General features: G+C 36.2%; 1 protein-coding gene across 1 annotated transcript in view; it reads right to left on the reverse strand.

Moving 5' to 3' along the window:
* Positions 1-17,601, reverse strand: part of LOC132118380 (integrin alpha-5-like) — a 45,511-nt gene that overhangs the window by 16,435 nt on the left and 11,475 nt on the right. The window contains exons 3-17 of the mRNA XM_059528192.1: positions 13,960-14,090; positions 7,227-7,327; positions 6,706-6,829; positions 6,560-6,621; positions 6,423-6,468; positions 5,642-5,770; positions 5,498-5,542; positions 5,043-5,086; positions 4,822-4,875; positions 4,187-4,239; positions 3,895-4,103; positions 2,802-3,002; positions 2,666-2,711; positions 2,266-2,379; positions 648-703 (exon numbers count right to left, since the gene is read on the reverse strand). Coding sequence (XP_059384175.1) covers positions 648-703; positions 2,266-2,379; positions 2,666-2,711; positions 2,802-3,002; positions 3,895-4,103; positions 4,187-4,239; positions 4,822-4,875; positions 5,043-5,086; positions 5,498-5,542; positions 5,642-5,770; positions 6,423-6,468; positions 6,560-6,621; positions 6,706-6,829; positions 7,227-7,327; positions 13,960-14,090 — 1,415 coding nt within the window. The remainder of the gene's footprint in view (positions 1-647; positions 704-2,265; positions 2,380-2,665; positions 2,712-2,801; positions 3,003-3,894; positions 4,104-4,186; positions 4,240-4,821; positions 4,876-5,042; positions 5,087-5,497; positions 5,543-5,641; positions 5,771-6,422; positions 6,469-6,559; positions 6,622-6,705; positions 6,830-7,226; positions 7,328-13,959; positions 14,091-17,601) is intronic.

Here is a 17,601-nt window from a genome sequence, read left to right on the forward strand (position 1 = left end):
TGCCTTCATGTTGGCTCCAGCATACAGGTGCAGGACGGAGCCAAGCTGACACAGCACTAAATCTCAAAACCTATTGGTAGATCTGAACTTTGTGCTTTGGCAAGCGTAAAGACGTCTTCCAAAAATTTAGTTTTTATCATTATCCAACACCTGAAGAGAATGGCTATAAGAAAAGCCATAATACTTTTGATAGAAAATTGCGAGGGCATGAAGGAATTTGCATGCCGTTCAGATGTATGTTGGGCACCTGTGCTCAGTTATCGGAGCGTGTGCAGTAGGTGTTATTCTTCACACATAGTCTAGGCCTCTAATGGCAGGGCATATGGTGCTATCATTAGCCCGGGGGAAATGGAGGGAAGTAATTGCTGAATAAATGCATTGTAAAGGCTGTGTATGTACAAAGAACGGTTTATAGATGGGAATTGGAAACATAAAGGCTCTTTTGGATGCCTAAAACCAGATTTTCTTTTAGGTTGTTAGGGAAATTAAGTCAAATTAAGTCCTAGGATAAATGATCGTCACAATGCACTGGTATTACAGGTGATTGTAAGGGCATGACTAGTGTTCTTGGTGGCTGCTTATTTATAAAGGAATACTATTTGCAAAGGGGATCTACAGGTGGGTAAACAGGAGAAGATGTGGCTTACCGAGTTGATTTGGTAGGTGCTTCCCATTGGCTGAGAGGCAAAAGCTCAGGTTGACACTGTAAGAAACAGAGCAGACAAATGATGAGAGATGAAGTGGATTTATTACAGTGATGCATTAGAAACACATTGGTTGCATCTCTTTGGCTATGAAATATTTGCTATTATTGTTTCCTCAGGCTATAACACTTGACAGCTTGAAGGAAGGATGACTATAGTATAATGGATCACAACATATGTGAAGATGTTTTTAAACAGGATAGTTTAACTGATGGAATGTACAATTTCTGAAAGATGTCTCGTGTTCACCAAGCATGCATCTATTTGATAACAAAAATATAGTAAAAACTTAATATTTTGAAAAAGGGTCTACCATTTTAATATATTTTGAAATGCAATTTATTTCTGTGATGGCAAATCTGAATTTTCATTAGCCATTACACCAGTCTTTAGTCACCTGATCCTTCAGAAATCATTTCCAATATGCTGATTCTTATTATCAGTGTTGAAAATGGTTGTTCTGCTTAATATGTTGTGGAAAATAAATAAGGGTTCAATTGAAAGGAAGCAAGAAACAAAACAAAAACAACAACAACAAAAAGTTTGAAAACAAGTTTGAATGACAGTTTAAATGAATGAAAGAAAACATTTTTAGAAAGAAATTTCCACAAAAAAAGAAGGAAAAGAAACAAAAGAGACAGAAGAATCCAAAAGAAACAAAATGTACAAAAGAAACAAGACACAGAAGGGGAAGAGTGAAAGACTGAAGAAGAAAAAAAGAAGAAAAATCACAATCCAGGCTACTTTTGACCTGTGCAATAAACTCAGTGTGTTCCCATGTGTGTTTCTAAGCCTCAGTATACATCTGTGTGTGTGTGTGTGTGTGTGTGTGTGTGTGTGTGTGTGTGTGTGTGTGTGTGTGTGTGTGTGTGTGTGTGTGAGAGAGAGAGAGAGAGAGCTCACATGCATGTGCAGCTCATTGCATCCTGATGTTTTCCAGCTGTGTTCCATCACTAAACAATATCTCATTCAAAGCCACTGCTAGATCCCTTTTTCCCTCTCTCTCCCCCTCTAATTTCTCCCAAAAGCCTCAGTGTCTAGGCAACGACTTGTAATCAACACATACGTATACAGACTTTCCCTGTATAAAACAGAACAGGCAGAGACACTGACATGACACGTCAGAGAGAGACCAGCCCTGTGGAGTTTCCTTTCCCTCCACAGATAGGAAGCATATTTCAAAAATGCACGTCATAGAGTTGGGAAAAGGGCATTTCATGTTTTTCGCCACCTTCTTGGCTCACCCTCAACCAGCACAGCGTGTCCAAACCATTTGGAAAAGCCTTCGCTGACAGCATTACTACACCCTTCCATATGTCCAGCCTGACAAACAAAGCCCAACTGTGGGCATAATGAAGTAAGCTTCATTTACTAAATTAGATTTTTAAAATTCCTACATAAGTGCACTTAAATGCTGCTTAAATAATGTCAAATGTTAAAGATCTTTTTCCATATCATTGCATGTTGAGGGTTTAGGATTTGGATAAAGAAACAAAAATGTATTTACTGCTTTGGACCAAGAATGCAACTAATTCTGGGTGATAAAAGATGGCAGACATACCAGGACACTTGCAGGGTTTCGTTCCCACGGCTTATAGTGCAAACTTTCTCCTCAGGATTAATCATAGTTGGATAGACAGTCAAGATAGCACTGGTGTTCACAATAGGACGAGACCTGGAAATGACACAAGAGCCAAAAATATTTAGTCAGCACTCAAAAGTATTTTAATCAGTTTTATGATTATAATTTAGATAGGATATACTGGAGTCTGTGAATTCTCTTTTCTGAACAAAGGCTGTATTTAATGGATCAAAAATGCTGTAAAAAATAATACAGTTGTGAATTATAATTATCAAATTATTACAATTTGAAATACTTATTTTAAAAGGTAACTTTTTTTCGTGAGAGTAAAGCTTCATTTTCAGCAGCCGTTACTCTATTCTTAATGTCTGTGACTGACCTATAAAGAACGGCAGTGTTTGCACCAAATGCACCAACAATAAGATCTGCAAGAAGAAGAAAAAACATGGAATCAGACAAGATTTCAGCAGCAGTATCAGTGGTTTATGGTAGCTAAAAAGACTAGGTTTTCTCACCCGGGTAGCCATTATTATCGAGGTCTTTGCCTCCACGGAGGGCGTAACCAAAGCTGGCAGGTAGAGCTGACGGTGTGGCAGAGGCCCACTGGCCAGCGATCACCTGAGAGGGCTTTTCCCCGAGTCCTCCAGCATGTCCGTTATAGATGAGCACCAGTCCTTGTTTGTTTTCCCCACCAAACGGACAACTGATGGCCACGTCTGTTAAGAGAATATTGTAGAATTAGGGGTGAAAATAACCGATAAACAGCTGAAATTAAAGGTCTATATTATTTTGTCAGAATATTAAAAAAAAAAACTTTAAAAAACTCAAATTAATATTTTTTTAATTAACTGAAAAATGGAAGATATACAAATTATACATTATTCTGTCAAAAAAAAAAGTTTTTTTTTAATTAAAAATGCTACAAGTGAATTTAGACATCATAATATATACAGTATAAAGATGGATATTCATTTTTAGATTACATTTAACAATGTTATAACATTATTCATGTTTATAAAGATTTAATTCAAGTGAGTGTTGAGGGTTGTTATTGTTGACTAAAAGTCAAACTAAAAAAACAAACTAAAATCAATATATTTTAAATTGGTGTTACTTGAAATAAAAAAAAAGTTTATTGAAAAAATTAAATATAAAACAAAATTTGAATTCAGCTAGTTGCTGAGGCAAAATTTCTCAGTTTAATTTAAATTGATGTACTGAAATAAACAAAACTGAAATAAAAATAAATAAAAACAATATAGACATGCATAAAAAAAACTACAAAGAAAATTTACATTTAGTCATTTTGTACATAAGGTGCTTTTATCGAAAGAAGACAAAAAAACATTTAAATGTTAACTAAGATTAAAAATAAAAACAGATTCAAAATATTAATAAAAAAATAATTTTTATCTCAATGGTACTCAAATAACTCTGCAGTTAGACAACAGTAAAGGTAATCTAAAAGAAAAAAAATGAGGGAACTGAACACCTACATTTAAATATAGCAACCAAAACCAATAAAAAAATCAATATTGACTGATAACCAATATAGCTGTCTAAAGACTGACTGACAAACAAATCCTAAAATCTGGGTAAATCTCTCACCATTGTAACCATCTTGGTTGAGGTCTCCAAGAGGGGTAATGGAGCTGCCAAACCGGCCGAACATCTGTGTGCCGGTGAGGTGAGGTAGCTGAGGTCTGAGATCCAGAGGTCCATTCTGCATGTACACATAGACCCGACCCAACTCCTCCAACCTCCCATCAGAGTCACGAACCATGAACATTGGTGCGCCAACCAGCAGGTCCGTCATCCTGGAGGTGATACGAACCACAAACTTAAACACTGAACACATTCTTGTGGTAGATTCTTCTCTAAACCTGGTTGCGTTACCTACCCATCATTGTTTATGTCAGTAGCGGCCACTGCATAGCCAAAGTAGGAACCCATCTGAAAAATTCAGGAACATTAGAAACTCTCAACAGATCTCAATCACATGTAAATACAAACTTCTCATTTTGAACTGTACATATAAACAACATGCAGGATCTTAAGGCACACGTTGACATATACTCCAATTGGTTATGGTTTGAGTACATGAAAAGAGCTCTTTGATGATTCAGATGTGGCTCAGTACTCTAGCCCCCTGAGGTGATTGTATTTACTCAGCTGAAACAATCAGAGCAGTTAAAGGTCTCCAACAATTTCCATTTGCAAAACTGTGGTGCTCGTTTAGGAAAATTGCCCGTAAACTCTTGCCTCACATAATCTGCCCTTTACAGCCTACCACACAACACTCCAGCCTGGTTTAAAGAGTCTTGTAAAGGAAATGATTTTTGCTTATGTCGTCAGTGTGCAACAGTTTGAAGAATATCAGGGTGGGACAAAGCTTTACAAAAAGCAGTAAGGATTACATAACTTCTGTTAAAATGTCACATACTAAAATAGCTCCAGCAAAATATACTATTACACAACAAAAGCCAATAGAACAAACTGTCACGCTTGCAATAAAATGAATGCCATCAACCTTACCTGCTCACCAGTGAAGTTCTTCAGCATAACCAGAGAACCATTGAGAATTGAAACCTGACCAAAAAGACAACACAGTAGAGTTTTCATTCCATCAAGTACCAACATAAAAATCTCTGGTTGATGACCAACTCCAAACCAAAAGTCATTCTATAGTGGATGAGTAATGGCTCATATTTAATGCACTGAAAATCTGACTTAACTCGCATCTTGGGTTATCTCACCTGTCCATGCAGTCTGACTCCCCTGGGAACTCCAGTCACAAAGTCTGAAAGCAGGAAAGCAAAAAAAAAAACAGAGGAAAAGGTGAAAGATTTAATAGTGGAAACATGGAAATGTGAGTTCCTCAGGAATTCTGGCAATCATAGCCACTCCAAATCACTCCACAGGCTCTATTTTCAAACTTGTTTAGGTGTAATGGATTCATAAAGAGGGTATAATCATAACACTTCCTTTGAAAGGTTCTACAAACAGTGCATGGATTTAATGCATCCGTCTTTGGCTATTCCAACAGCAGATGAGGATATTAAATCACTATCTGTGGTACAACACAGTCACCGTCATTCTATCTAAATAATTTTATGAATATAATAAAAAAAAACATCAAAATAATAGTAAAACTGTAATCAAATGAGCACTATAATATAGCGGTTTTATATTTTAAGGTCACAACACTCACCTTCATCATCATCACCACTGAACTCGCCGACAGCCACTGAGTAACCTGTTGAATGTATAAAAATATAAAAATATGGGTGGTGACAAACAGAAAAATCGAAGTATTTTTAACTTGACAGCTAATAAGGGGGATGGAAAGACATACCCATGTAGGTGTCATCAAATGTGATCTCTTTTTTCTGTTTGGTCTGCATCTGGCCTTCCACTGAGGTCAAGAAGAATCCTGGGTAATAGGCTTTGACTATTTCTTTTTTAACGGCAGTGATCACTTGTCCTAGAGATGGTAAGGAGAAATTGATCTTTTAACTGCATTTGCATTGAGGTAAAGGTCACAGTCCATGCAAATGATAAATGCAAATATCCACATTAGATGGAAAGCTAATCAAATTACAAAACACATGTTTAAGGAAGGTATATACACTACTGTTCAAAAGTCTGTAAGATCTGTCTGAAAGTATCTTATGCTCCCCAAGGCTGCTTTTATCTGATTACAAAAAAAACATAAAACAGTACTATTGTGAATGCTAAAACAATATAAAATAACCATTTAAATGTTATTTATTACTCTAAAGGCAAACCTGTATTTTCAGCCAACACAATCCAGTCTTCAGTCTCAAATGAGACTTCAGAAATCATTCTATTTCTGTTATTATCGATGTTGAAAACAGCTATGCTGCTTAATATATTTTGGGAAAACCATGATGCATTTTTAAGGATTCTTTGATGAATAAGAAGTTCAAAAGAACAGCATTTATTGGTCTTTAATAAAAAAAACAATGTAAATGTTTAAAAAAAATTGTCACTTTTGATCAATTTAATGCATCTTTGCTGAATAAAAGTGTTTCTTTCTTTTTTTTTTTAGTCTTTAAGTTATAAGCCCTTAAAGACTATTCTACAACAAGTAATTTTTATTTTAAAAGCCAAACCTTGCCAGAAATAACTGCCAGGTCCTCCAAGCACCACCTTTCCTTCCTGTAACACAGCATTAGTATCAAGGTGAGACCAGAAGGAAACAGCATATGAGCAAAGCATTTTGTTCTATTCAGTTTCAATATTGTCTTACCTGTGTAAAATCAGCACTGAATCCACCTTGACAGTAGCCTTGTCCTTTTCTTCCACGGAATTCTGCAACAGATGGCAAGTTATGTTACCGTGACTTCAAAACAACTGAAACTGAAAAGTGTCACAACGAAGCAACCGCAAGCACACCTGTGCGGCACGGAGCATATTCCACAAACTTAGTGAAGTTTTTGACAGACAGAAAACATGAGCCAGTAGCATCAGCATGAGGTGTGTCCTCCTTGGCTCTCCAGGAGTAGAGGGGGGCACAAGCCTATGGAAAGAATAAAACACCCACATGAGTAAAGAGTAAAGCAGCAATGATGATGAATTCAGTTCACAGTTTCATAATCCATGAGGAACAGCACCTGGACTTTTGATGTTACAGCATTATCCACAAGCCAAAGAGTCAGAAAGTTCAAATTCAGAAGGAAATCTGAAGACTATGACGCAATAATAGAGCTGGATCTGATCTGATTATTTATCATTTGAGACTTACAAAGTAAATTTAAGAACATGAACTTAGACTTGAGTCACCAACCATACTTTGGGTTCAAGCACAAATGTTCAAGAGGAAATTACGGTTTGTCATGACTTGAACGAGGCTTCATGTCTGACTATTATACTGACTATTTTCCATACAGCATAAAATATGAGTAAGAAGGTCTTACCAGCACACTATCTTCATGCACTCGTACTGTTGCTCCAAACCACTGATGGGATTTGAACTCTCCCTGATGTTCTGCGCCATTCACTGTTATGTTTAGATCTCCTACAGCCATGGAGAAGAAGAAAAAAAATCAAGTAAATAGAAATAAAACATTTTGAAAAAAAAAAAAACACTTTATTCTGTTTATTTACAAAAAACATAGTATGCAATAAATGCCCTTGCCTTTACTGTGCACAAAGCACCAAAAATGTTTATAAAGAATAAATAACATTTTTATATATATATATATATACATATATAAATATATATACATACACACATATATATATACACATACACACATTATATATATATATATATATATATATATATATATATATATATATATATATACATACACACACACACATCGCAGTGTATAAAGGTCTGTCCCAACATTATTTTCCAGTGAATATTCTAGTGTCACATCACATTACTCAAATGTGATTTTAAGCGCATTTAGACCACTAATAAAATTAAAAGACCAAGGTGGAAAAAAGAACAGACTGTATAGTGCAGGCTCAGGTGACCGGTGAGGTTAAAGGTCATATCATGAAGAGCAGGCACAAGACAGATGGTCACATATGGGCTGAAATGGAATTCATAATCAAAACAAAGGTGACATATTCTGGCCAATGAGAGAGGTTGGGACTCAACAATAAGACCACCAGACCAAGACCAATAGAGATCAGGTTCAACTGCCAGAGGAGTCTCTAGGCCAGAAAATTCCAACTGAATCACCCGAAAGCCTCTGTTCCCCACTCTGACTGCCAAACTGAACTTTGCCACAGACATTTCTCCAGTTGCACCATAATTACAAGCATGATGCAACAAGGTTCTGTGGTGTGATGGAGGGGAAGGGGGGCAAGAGAGATTGGGGAAGAGGAGAAATGAGTGAAAGGTACAACTGGCGGTAACACAATTCTCAGCTGGCTCTAAAGAGGGCCTGGTCTCATGCGCAGTGAAGGAACTGTGCCAGGGAGCCTCATCCAAACAAAACTCAAGCTCAGAGCTCAAGTTATGTGGGTTAATATTACGAAAACTGTCAAGAAATGTCTGGATCATACTGCGGCCCCAAATCAAAAGGAAGAAGAATAGGAAATTATATTTTGCATTGAGAAAACCAAGTCTACAATTAAATCAGCCAAGTATTACTAAGCACCATTAATCAAACCCCTTCCCCCAACTGTCAGTAGCCTACTGCAATGCAAAAAAATAAAAAATAAAATTGTATTTAATAATAATAATAATAATAAAAAATTACTTTAAACATTCTGGTAATATTAAAAAGAAAGAAAATGAATAAATGAATACATAAATAAAAGTATACAAAATTAATAATGTATACTATATATGTATATATTTGTGTGTGTGTGTTAACAATGAATTATTGTGTCCATTATTAAAGATTTCCTTATCTCTTAATTTATTTTTTTAACACTTTTTTTTTTCATGTCACAGTAAGGGAAGGTGTAGGAGTAAATGTGCATAACAGTCATTAAAATAATGTCATAATATAAACAAAATACAAAAAAAAAAATAGTGGTCTTCAAATAGGTCAAATCTAATCTAAGTGAAATATAACCTTAATTAACATTTCTATGTGTGTGATTCACCCAATTTGTACAACTCTATTTTACGGTCTAAAAAAATGTGGTCTCATTCTGAGTGAGGAAACGGGAACCCTCATCCAAGCAAAACAGGAGCTCAAGCTATCTGTCAGATACACTCCTACTGATACAAACACACACTCTCTCGCTCTCTTTCTTCAGTTCACAGCACCCTTCACCTTCCTCTTCCCTTTCTCAAAGTCTGTCATCCCTTTTCTAGGAATTCCACTTCATTATTTTCTCTGTTTAAGTCACCATCTCCCACTCATTCCTTTACTATCTTGTATGGTTTCTTTACCTCCTTCTACTTGTCATCTCTATATACTCGTCCTATTCTTTTCCTAAACACCCTTAACACAGACAGACACACACACATGCCTCCTTTTTCCCTAGACGTCTTTTGTTTCCTTCTCTCAAGGATGTTTGGTACCCCAGCAGGAAAGCAGTGGGGATTAGAGCCCTTTAATAACATTAGAGGATATATGCCTTTTGGTCACCTCCAGGGTGATGTTTTTTCTTTCTTTTCCTCCCTGTCTTTCCCTCGCTTGCTGCCAAAGTAAAGAGGCCTAAAGAATTACGCAGGAAAACTAGCAGCCCTGCCCCTGTGAGATCCTTTACAACTGAAGTTTTAAGTGAAGTGAGTGTACAGTAATACACGTTATATGGAAGACGCCAGCTAATGTTAAACTAATACATGGTTGGGGGGGGGGCAACGTCGATGGAGGTGGTTCCGTTAAAACTAACAATTATCTCACTTTCCACATCACATACAGCTGGGAAGATAAAGCTCAGCAGGGAAGGTGGAGAAAATGGTGTTGTTTGGCTACAGTTAGGGGAGAGCTACCCAAAACTGGATGAGATTTCCCTTTATGTCAGAACAACAGTCGTGATTGTTTAAGACTCTGATGCAAGATACTGTTGAGTTACAACTGTTGAAGATTGAATCTGGGCATTTATTTACACGTTTAATCTGATTGGATGGCTTAACACAACTTCTGAGCAGTTTGATTATCTTTCAAAGAAACAAAACTGGAAACAGCTGAAACATTAGTTTTCAGATTTAAGTGGTGAGGTCTTTGTTTGAAATATTTGCTGACAATATGTAAGATGTTAATAGAGCGTAAAATGGGCTGTTATTCACTTTCTCCATGGACCGACTTTTAATGACAACAAATCTTGAAAGACCTAACATGAGATCTTAATGATATTGACTTTGACAAAAACAAATAAATAAAAGAAAACAAAAATAATAAAAGAAAAATAAAATCAACAAACAAAAAGTCAAATAAAAATGTTTTCATTAACTCTGAAAAAAAAAAAAGAAAAAACCTGAAACTTCACCAAAACAAAAAAATGTTATAACTACAATAACATTTTAAAAAGCCATAAATTATTTAACATTTTTGATAAATGGTACAATATAAACCTCTAAACAATAAACAAAATAAAAAATAAACAAACATGGTTAAATAAAAATGTGTTCATTAACTTAAAAAAAAAACATTAGTTAAAAAATATCAAAATAACTAAACATAATTTTTAAAAGGCCACAAATTAATTTACATTTTTTGAACATGAAAATAAAAAAACAAAAAGTCAAATAAAAAAGTTTTCATTGACTAAAAAACCTGAAACACTAAAATAAATTATTAAACTACTTAAAAATAAATATTAAAAGCTCTAAAATGTATTTGACAAATGTTACATTATAAACACTAAACCCACCTACATAAAACAAAAATGACACTAATAAAAAAACTGTGCTGATAAATGAAACACATTTTATATAAAATAAAAACTATTTAATATATGGTTTGTGGAAGATTCAACTCAATCTTCAAAATATATTAAATATAAAATTTTTGTTGTTAATAGTAAATAAATGACATTTTCTGCTTTGCTCAAGGTTAAATCTAACTTCATCTTAAACATCATGTAAAAAGGATTTCTTGGTTTAATCAAATGTCTAAGTGGATGGTTGTTGGCCAGAGTAAGCTGCAATGTGGACCAGACATTAGTCTGGTAACGTGAGACTAATGCTGATGTCACCTACAGGATTTAAGAGGAAGTATTCAAACAATTAAGGCACCTTAAGAGACACCTTTGCTGAAATGTACAGCCATTTTAATCAAAATTCAGTCTATTGCTAATCCTGTGAGTGCTCTCAGTTCCTGGAGTCAGGCCAAGACGACCTGGCCGACTCTCTCATGGGACGGTGGAGGTGAGGAGGTCACACACACACACACCTCTCTCTTTCAGTGATGAGAGAAGAGCCCCATTAGTGGAGTATCTCAATCTGTGTGAGACAAAGGGAGGGGTAGTGTAGGGCACAAACCACATGGCTAAATTCAGTCATCACATCACGCGTCCCCGGGGAGATGCAGAGAGACAGGGAAATGTGAAGAGACAAGAGTCAACGCTCGCTCTCCTCCGATTCCCGCCCACTCTCATCATTCTCTGTTATTTGCTTATCAGAGAGGAAGAGGAAAGAGGTCAGATCTACAGACACGAGCTAATGCTCTCTGTGACTGAGGGATGTTCGGGAGGAGGAAGTACTATGTGACCCTCTTGCGGCCCACTTAAGAGAACCAATAGAGCATCAGTGGCTGCCGGGTCAAGCCCGGATTTAAGTGGTGAGGTCTTTATTTGAAATATTTGCTGTGACTAAATGCAAAATGGAAATAGATGCAACAGTAAGACTGGGCTGTCATTCATATTTTTACAGAAATAGATTTTTAAGTATGACTCATTGCCCAAAAAAATTATGAACTAATAAACAGTGTTTGGTAGTTTTTGTCTCATATTTGCATCATATAGTTAAGCAATATCACACAAGCAATAAGTGTTATTTCACACAAGTGCAAATGTGATACTGATTTTATACAACAGTTCTGTTAGTAAGAAGTTAATATTGTGTTATTTTAGACACATTGTTTTCTTTTTTGCTCAATTTCGCCAACGAAAAGAACTGTTCCAGACACACAGTGACATTTCAATTCTTGAAGCGTGTTTTTAACAAACTGAGCGAAGGATTATGTGCATTGGATTTGAAGCGGTGCTGGCTCAATTCTGTAATCACGAGCTGTTCTCAAATACAAATCAAAGTGCGCAGAAGCATTTAGAGACGTTTTTCAGACAGCCCAGAAATACAGAGTTGCGTATATGTACACATAAAATTAGCTTATGTCAAAAAAGCTTCCCGGCATTGTCATTGTGCTTTAAAAAAAAATGTCTTCTTCTCCATAATATAATGCATTGAACCACTATACTACTATATAATGGTCTAATATATATATATATATTAGGGTATATCCACCAATGCCCCCCCCCACACACACGAATAATGGGGGAAAATACTTCTTGAACCAGTGGTGCTGAAAAAGGTGGTTATTATCTTGCCTTTATTTCAGAATATGTCCTGAACTGCTGACACTAAATGAAATTGAAGTAAACCATTTGCCAAAATATCAACCATGTTGGATCTGTCAGGATTTATTGACATCTAATTGAATGATCATTGGATAAACATTAACCTCTGAGGCTAAACCAGCCTCTGTCATGCATCACACGTCACAGGGTATTAGCTTGATTCAATTATGATCTTCTGCTTGACTAATGAGTTAAAACAAAATTAAATTAGATTTTAATTAAAGTCAAACGTAATAAAAAGAAGAGCATGACATTTACATGACTCATAAGCACACAATACATTCGCTAAAACAGCCCTACAGAGTAAAATCTGCTACATGACGTACCTGGCTGTTTTCTAGAACATGCAGCTGTGCGTCATAAGTTTCGAAATGAAAGAAAAGTTTAAATGATGGATCTTTGTGACAGTTTTGTTGGAATATATCTCCCTGTGTTTGAGTAATAGACAGTAAAATCACAGCTTGGATTTTCAGAGGAGACTTTGATTCTGAAGGAATGAAGCCAAGAGTCTCTCACTGAGATGTGAACACTTCATTGTCCCCTGACACGCGTTCTACATACTCAGCAACTTGGAACAGTTCTTTAGACTGTGTCTGCTTCAAGAAAAGAGACGATACACAATTGGTCTACTTATTCTTTTTTTCTGGTTGTTGTAGTGCACAGAAATCTGAATCCTAATGAAATGCATTTTTTATGTTTTACGTCACCACCACAACTGAAATTATTCTGGCATGGTGAGTAGATCAACGACCAACAATGCTAGCAATGTTAACACGCAGGCACTAACAAGACAGCCACAAAGCTCAGTTTCGGTTCACATCAAGATTTTTTTTTTCTGTATGTTGAGTCTTTTCCTGACTGGCCAATAATATATGATCTTTTTGGTCGTGATGACATTCCAGATACATTTTTGCATCAGAATCAGACTTCCAGAAAGAAACTACATAAAACCATCTCTATCTGCTCATTTCAACCAATGTTTAGCAGTTGCTAGTTAACATGTTCTGTTGAGAAACACATCGAATTTAAGAAAAACAGAGCTTGCATGTACTTCAGGAAGTCTGCTTGAGCACTTGTCTGCTTTCACTTCATCTAAACCCAAACTTCCATCACCCTCGCAGATCAAAATCTACACTTTGAAAGGAGAAGGGCTTTGCGACCAAAAGGTGCTAGCTTTCAGGAAGCCACATAACAGAAGGAGCAGATTTCCACCAACAATAGTATTGTTTTAGAGAGGATGTAGAAACTGAAGTCAAAACACTAGATCCGATTTAATTGTTGGTAAAATTAGCATTGTACATTCTCATTCACTAAATTAGTTGCACAAGCTTAATAAACTTGATTTGAGGATCAAAACCATAGTATGTATTGTACTGATGCACTAAGACTTTGGCAACCAAACTAATGTGGCCAACGACAAAAAACAAATTAAAAACCTTGAAAGAAACAACTGACGATTAATTATCACTTATCTGATGACTATTTTTGAGAGTTTTAATGCATATTTTGTACAAACATCGATTACTTACAACAAATCAACATGTCAGCAGCTGATTTGTAAGTAATCAGCTAAAAATATGGTAAAGTAGCAATATGTAGAGCTTTTTGAGTTTAATCTTTAGTGACCACCCACATCCACTGGTCAGTTTGACTTACCCTGTATGTCAAACTCTATGCTGCTGCATTGTGATTGGTTGAGGCTCCATGGACAGTAGAAGACTGACCCTCCTTCTCTGATGTTGGCCTGGCTGGTGTTGGCTTTGGGTGCTCCAACTATAATACTCACACTGTTCAAAGAGAAAAAAAGATAAAGGAAGCTGTTAGCATACTAATAAGACTATGATGAATATTTATAAGAGAACGGGACAAATACAACAGCGTTCCGACTCACAAAAAGTCTACAGGAAGCTTTGTTATAGGGTTAAGATTTGAACATCAGAGCTGCAAATCAACAATTATCCTTCTATGTTGAAGAAGAAGACAGATGAAAAGTGTTGGGAAGCCATTATGAACCAGTAGCATGTTGAGTTACAATCAAAAATGAGATTCTGTCATGCTACATTATTACATTAGTAGGGTTGTTACTTTTACAGTTAGCTTCATTTTCCTAGAATTCAAAAGCTGATATTAGTCTAATTTCGGATTCGATTAAGATTAACATATAATAAAGGCCAGCAGACAACTTATGATTTTTGAGGAAATGGACTGTCTAATAATCGACCAAGGCTGAATTATGTAACACTGTGGCAATGTGCAATAGTTAGTAACTTGGTTGGCAACGTGTGACCGCCAACACACAACCACACACACCAGGCCCACTGGGTAATAAGTCAATGAGAAAACAAGAGCCGAGACTGCTGAAGTCGAGCTAGTGCTGCTGCTACAGCTGTTTATCCCCCTGGGTTCTCACAAACGCAACCAAATATTTGAACACATACAGACAAACATAGCCACATATTTAAAAGCATTATCTCCAAGTAGTGCACATGTCAAAACTTCATAAACCAAATAAACTTCTCAACTGAGAGGAAGAAACAATTGTGGTTTGACAGGACGAGAAAAAACAACAGGAACAGCTGTTTAAAACTATATTTTTACATTCTCTGAAGAAAGGGTGAGTGCCAGGACATTGCTATGTGGTTTCTAAGATGTGCTGAATGGTGTTTAGTGTGTTGCTATGTGGTTGCTAGGTGGTTTCTTACAGGCTCAAGTCAAAATTGTCTGATATTCTGGGCTCTAAATATGGCTTGGTTCATTCTTTTTAAGTACACAGTCAAATGTTTGGGGCCAGTAAGAATTTTCTTGTTTTTGTTGTTAAGAAATGATTCGTTTTTTTTAACAACGACACATTAAATTAATCAAAAGTGACAGAAATTGTGTGTTAGATGATATATGTTGTGTTTTGAACTTTATTCATCAAAGAATTCTAAAGAATTTATCATGGATTCCACAAATAAAATGCTTATTGAGCACCAAATCAGCATATTAGAATTATTTCTGAAGCATCGTGTGATGCTTCACTGACATAAAAAGCTTTATTTTACATTTTAATATATTCATAATATTACTGTTTTTTTATGGAAGCTTGTCTCCCCAGCTGAATAAAAATATAAAAGTTAATTGCTACTTTTTAACTCACAATTCTGACTTTTTTTCACAATGGTGAGTTTACATCTCGCAATTCTGTGAGATAAGTCAGAATTGTGTGGCAATCTCACAATTGTAAGAAAAAATATAATTTAAGCTTTCAATTCGGAAATTGAAACTTGTAATTGAGAGTTCATATCAGAAGTCAGAGCTCTTAGCTAAAAAGTTGCAACTGGCTTTTATTTTTGTAATTCCGTGCTGGAAAAATCTTCCATAGTTTAAATGGTATTTTTGATCAAGTAAATTGGTGAGCAGTAGTGACTTCTTTCAAAAAAATATTTTCTTCTTTTTTTTTTTTATCGTACCGAACCTAAACTTTTGAACGATAGTGTGAATCTACAGAATTTTGTTCCCCTGTTTTTTCATCAGTCATGAGAAAATTATGAGAATGACCATTTAGAAAGGTAATAGCACATTGTTTCTTAAGATCTGACATTTGAAACAAACTCTCTCAAATGTATTCAAGAGTCAGACAGCCACTCCACAGTCCCTGCTCTTCTAATCGGAGTCTAATTTTCCAAGAGCCGGCATGGATTGGTGCAGTGCCGCCATGACCTCATTGTCTGTAAACTTACTATCATCTTTCCTGCCATTAAGGTTGGTCCATTGAGAGACGGGGAATGGGGGTGTGGAGGTGTTTGTAAGAGGGCACTGAGGGCATCTCTGGTGGGGGGGTTAAGGTACAGGAAGAGAACACCCTTTCCTGCCCCCTGGGCTGGTCTCAGTCATGCGTAACGGAGAGCTTCCTCACAAAGGCTGTATTCAGTGAACCCTTCGGTCAGCCATGGAGAATCAAGCACACTTTAGATGGACTGCAGAGATAGAGTCCTATAGGTAAGACCAGTTGACCACTTGAGTTGTAAACAGCAGAGCAAGCAGAAGACAAAACATTGACCACATCCTAAATAAGAGGGTTGGATTTTCTCAGCTGTTATTTACAAAAAACAGTCTGTCTGGAGGCAAAGAATTTAAAATTCGAGAGCATTTTCATCATCAAGGTCATAAGCTGAAGGACCTGTACTATGGAAATGTGTTACATTCTGTTGCAACCAAGTCAAAAAAATCCATTTAAATGGTAGCAATGGGAACACCCTATTAAGAAATTATTATTATGTTTTTATAATTTAAACAAATCTATATTTTGGTGTAAAAAAATGTTGCCTTTGATTTAAAATATAATCAACTAAAACTGAAATAAAAATTAATAATAAAAAAAAGACAAAAGAACATAAAATTCCTTAAACTTGAACTAAAATGAAACCTGAAACTATCAAAATAAAAGCCAATTCATCATATTTCTAAACTGACTTTCAATGTTTTGGGGTTTTCTTCCGTCTTTGCTAATTTTTTTTATTATGCTTTGGAAGTCACGCAACAAGATTTGTTGTACAATGACAGTAAAAGAATTGAATAATTTAATCGGACAGTTTACAAATCCTGCACTGGGAGGAATGCCAGATGAAAAAGAAAAGGCCTGAACAGTGGATCAACGGATAAATGAGGAGGACATTAAACATAGAAATGTTTGTTGGGGTCACCACATTTCAAGGCCACTACAACTGCAGCACAAACCACACACACACAAAAAGAGCAGACGCTCAATTTGTTTTTATAAGGGGGGGAACCAAAACAAAGCCTTTTTCCGGCTTGGACAGAGTATCCCATTTTTACGCCATATGTGTGTATGGACAGAGGGAGTGTCCCAGAGGTGTTATAGAACCCCAGCTGAGGTGTAATGTCAATCCCAGATTCCCATGTTGGTTTTCTCCTGGGAATAAGGGAATCTTACAAAATTCCCACTCTCAGCGATAACAAATACAGATAATGTCAAAAAAAAAAATCAAACGTGAACAGGCTGGTCCACCTCGGTTGAACTCAAGTGCACTAGTCTGATGAAATGTTTTGTTGCTATGATGCATGTGCAACGCGTCTAACAGCTGCAAATTCACTAGCTTTCCCAAGCACTTTCACTCTTCTGCTCGAGTTCCTGGAACGCTGTACACTTACACTACTGCTTTGGCTGACTGCTCACAAGTGTACAGTTACAGTGCAGCTACAATCGCTGCACATCTGTTATGATAAATTACACTCATTTCATCTCATTAAGGTTGAGTTCTATCTTGAAAGTCACTGGAAGTTTCCACATAATTC

The sequence above is a fragment of the Carassius carassius genome, chromosome 37, assembly GCF_963082965.1.
Source record: "Carassius carassius chromosome 37, fCarCar2.1, whole genome shotgun sequence".
Lineage (NCBI taxonomy): Eukaryota > Metazoa > Chordata > Actinopteri > Cypriniformes > Cyprinidae > Carassius > Carassius carassius.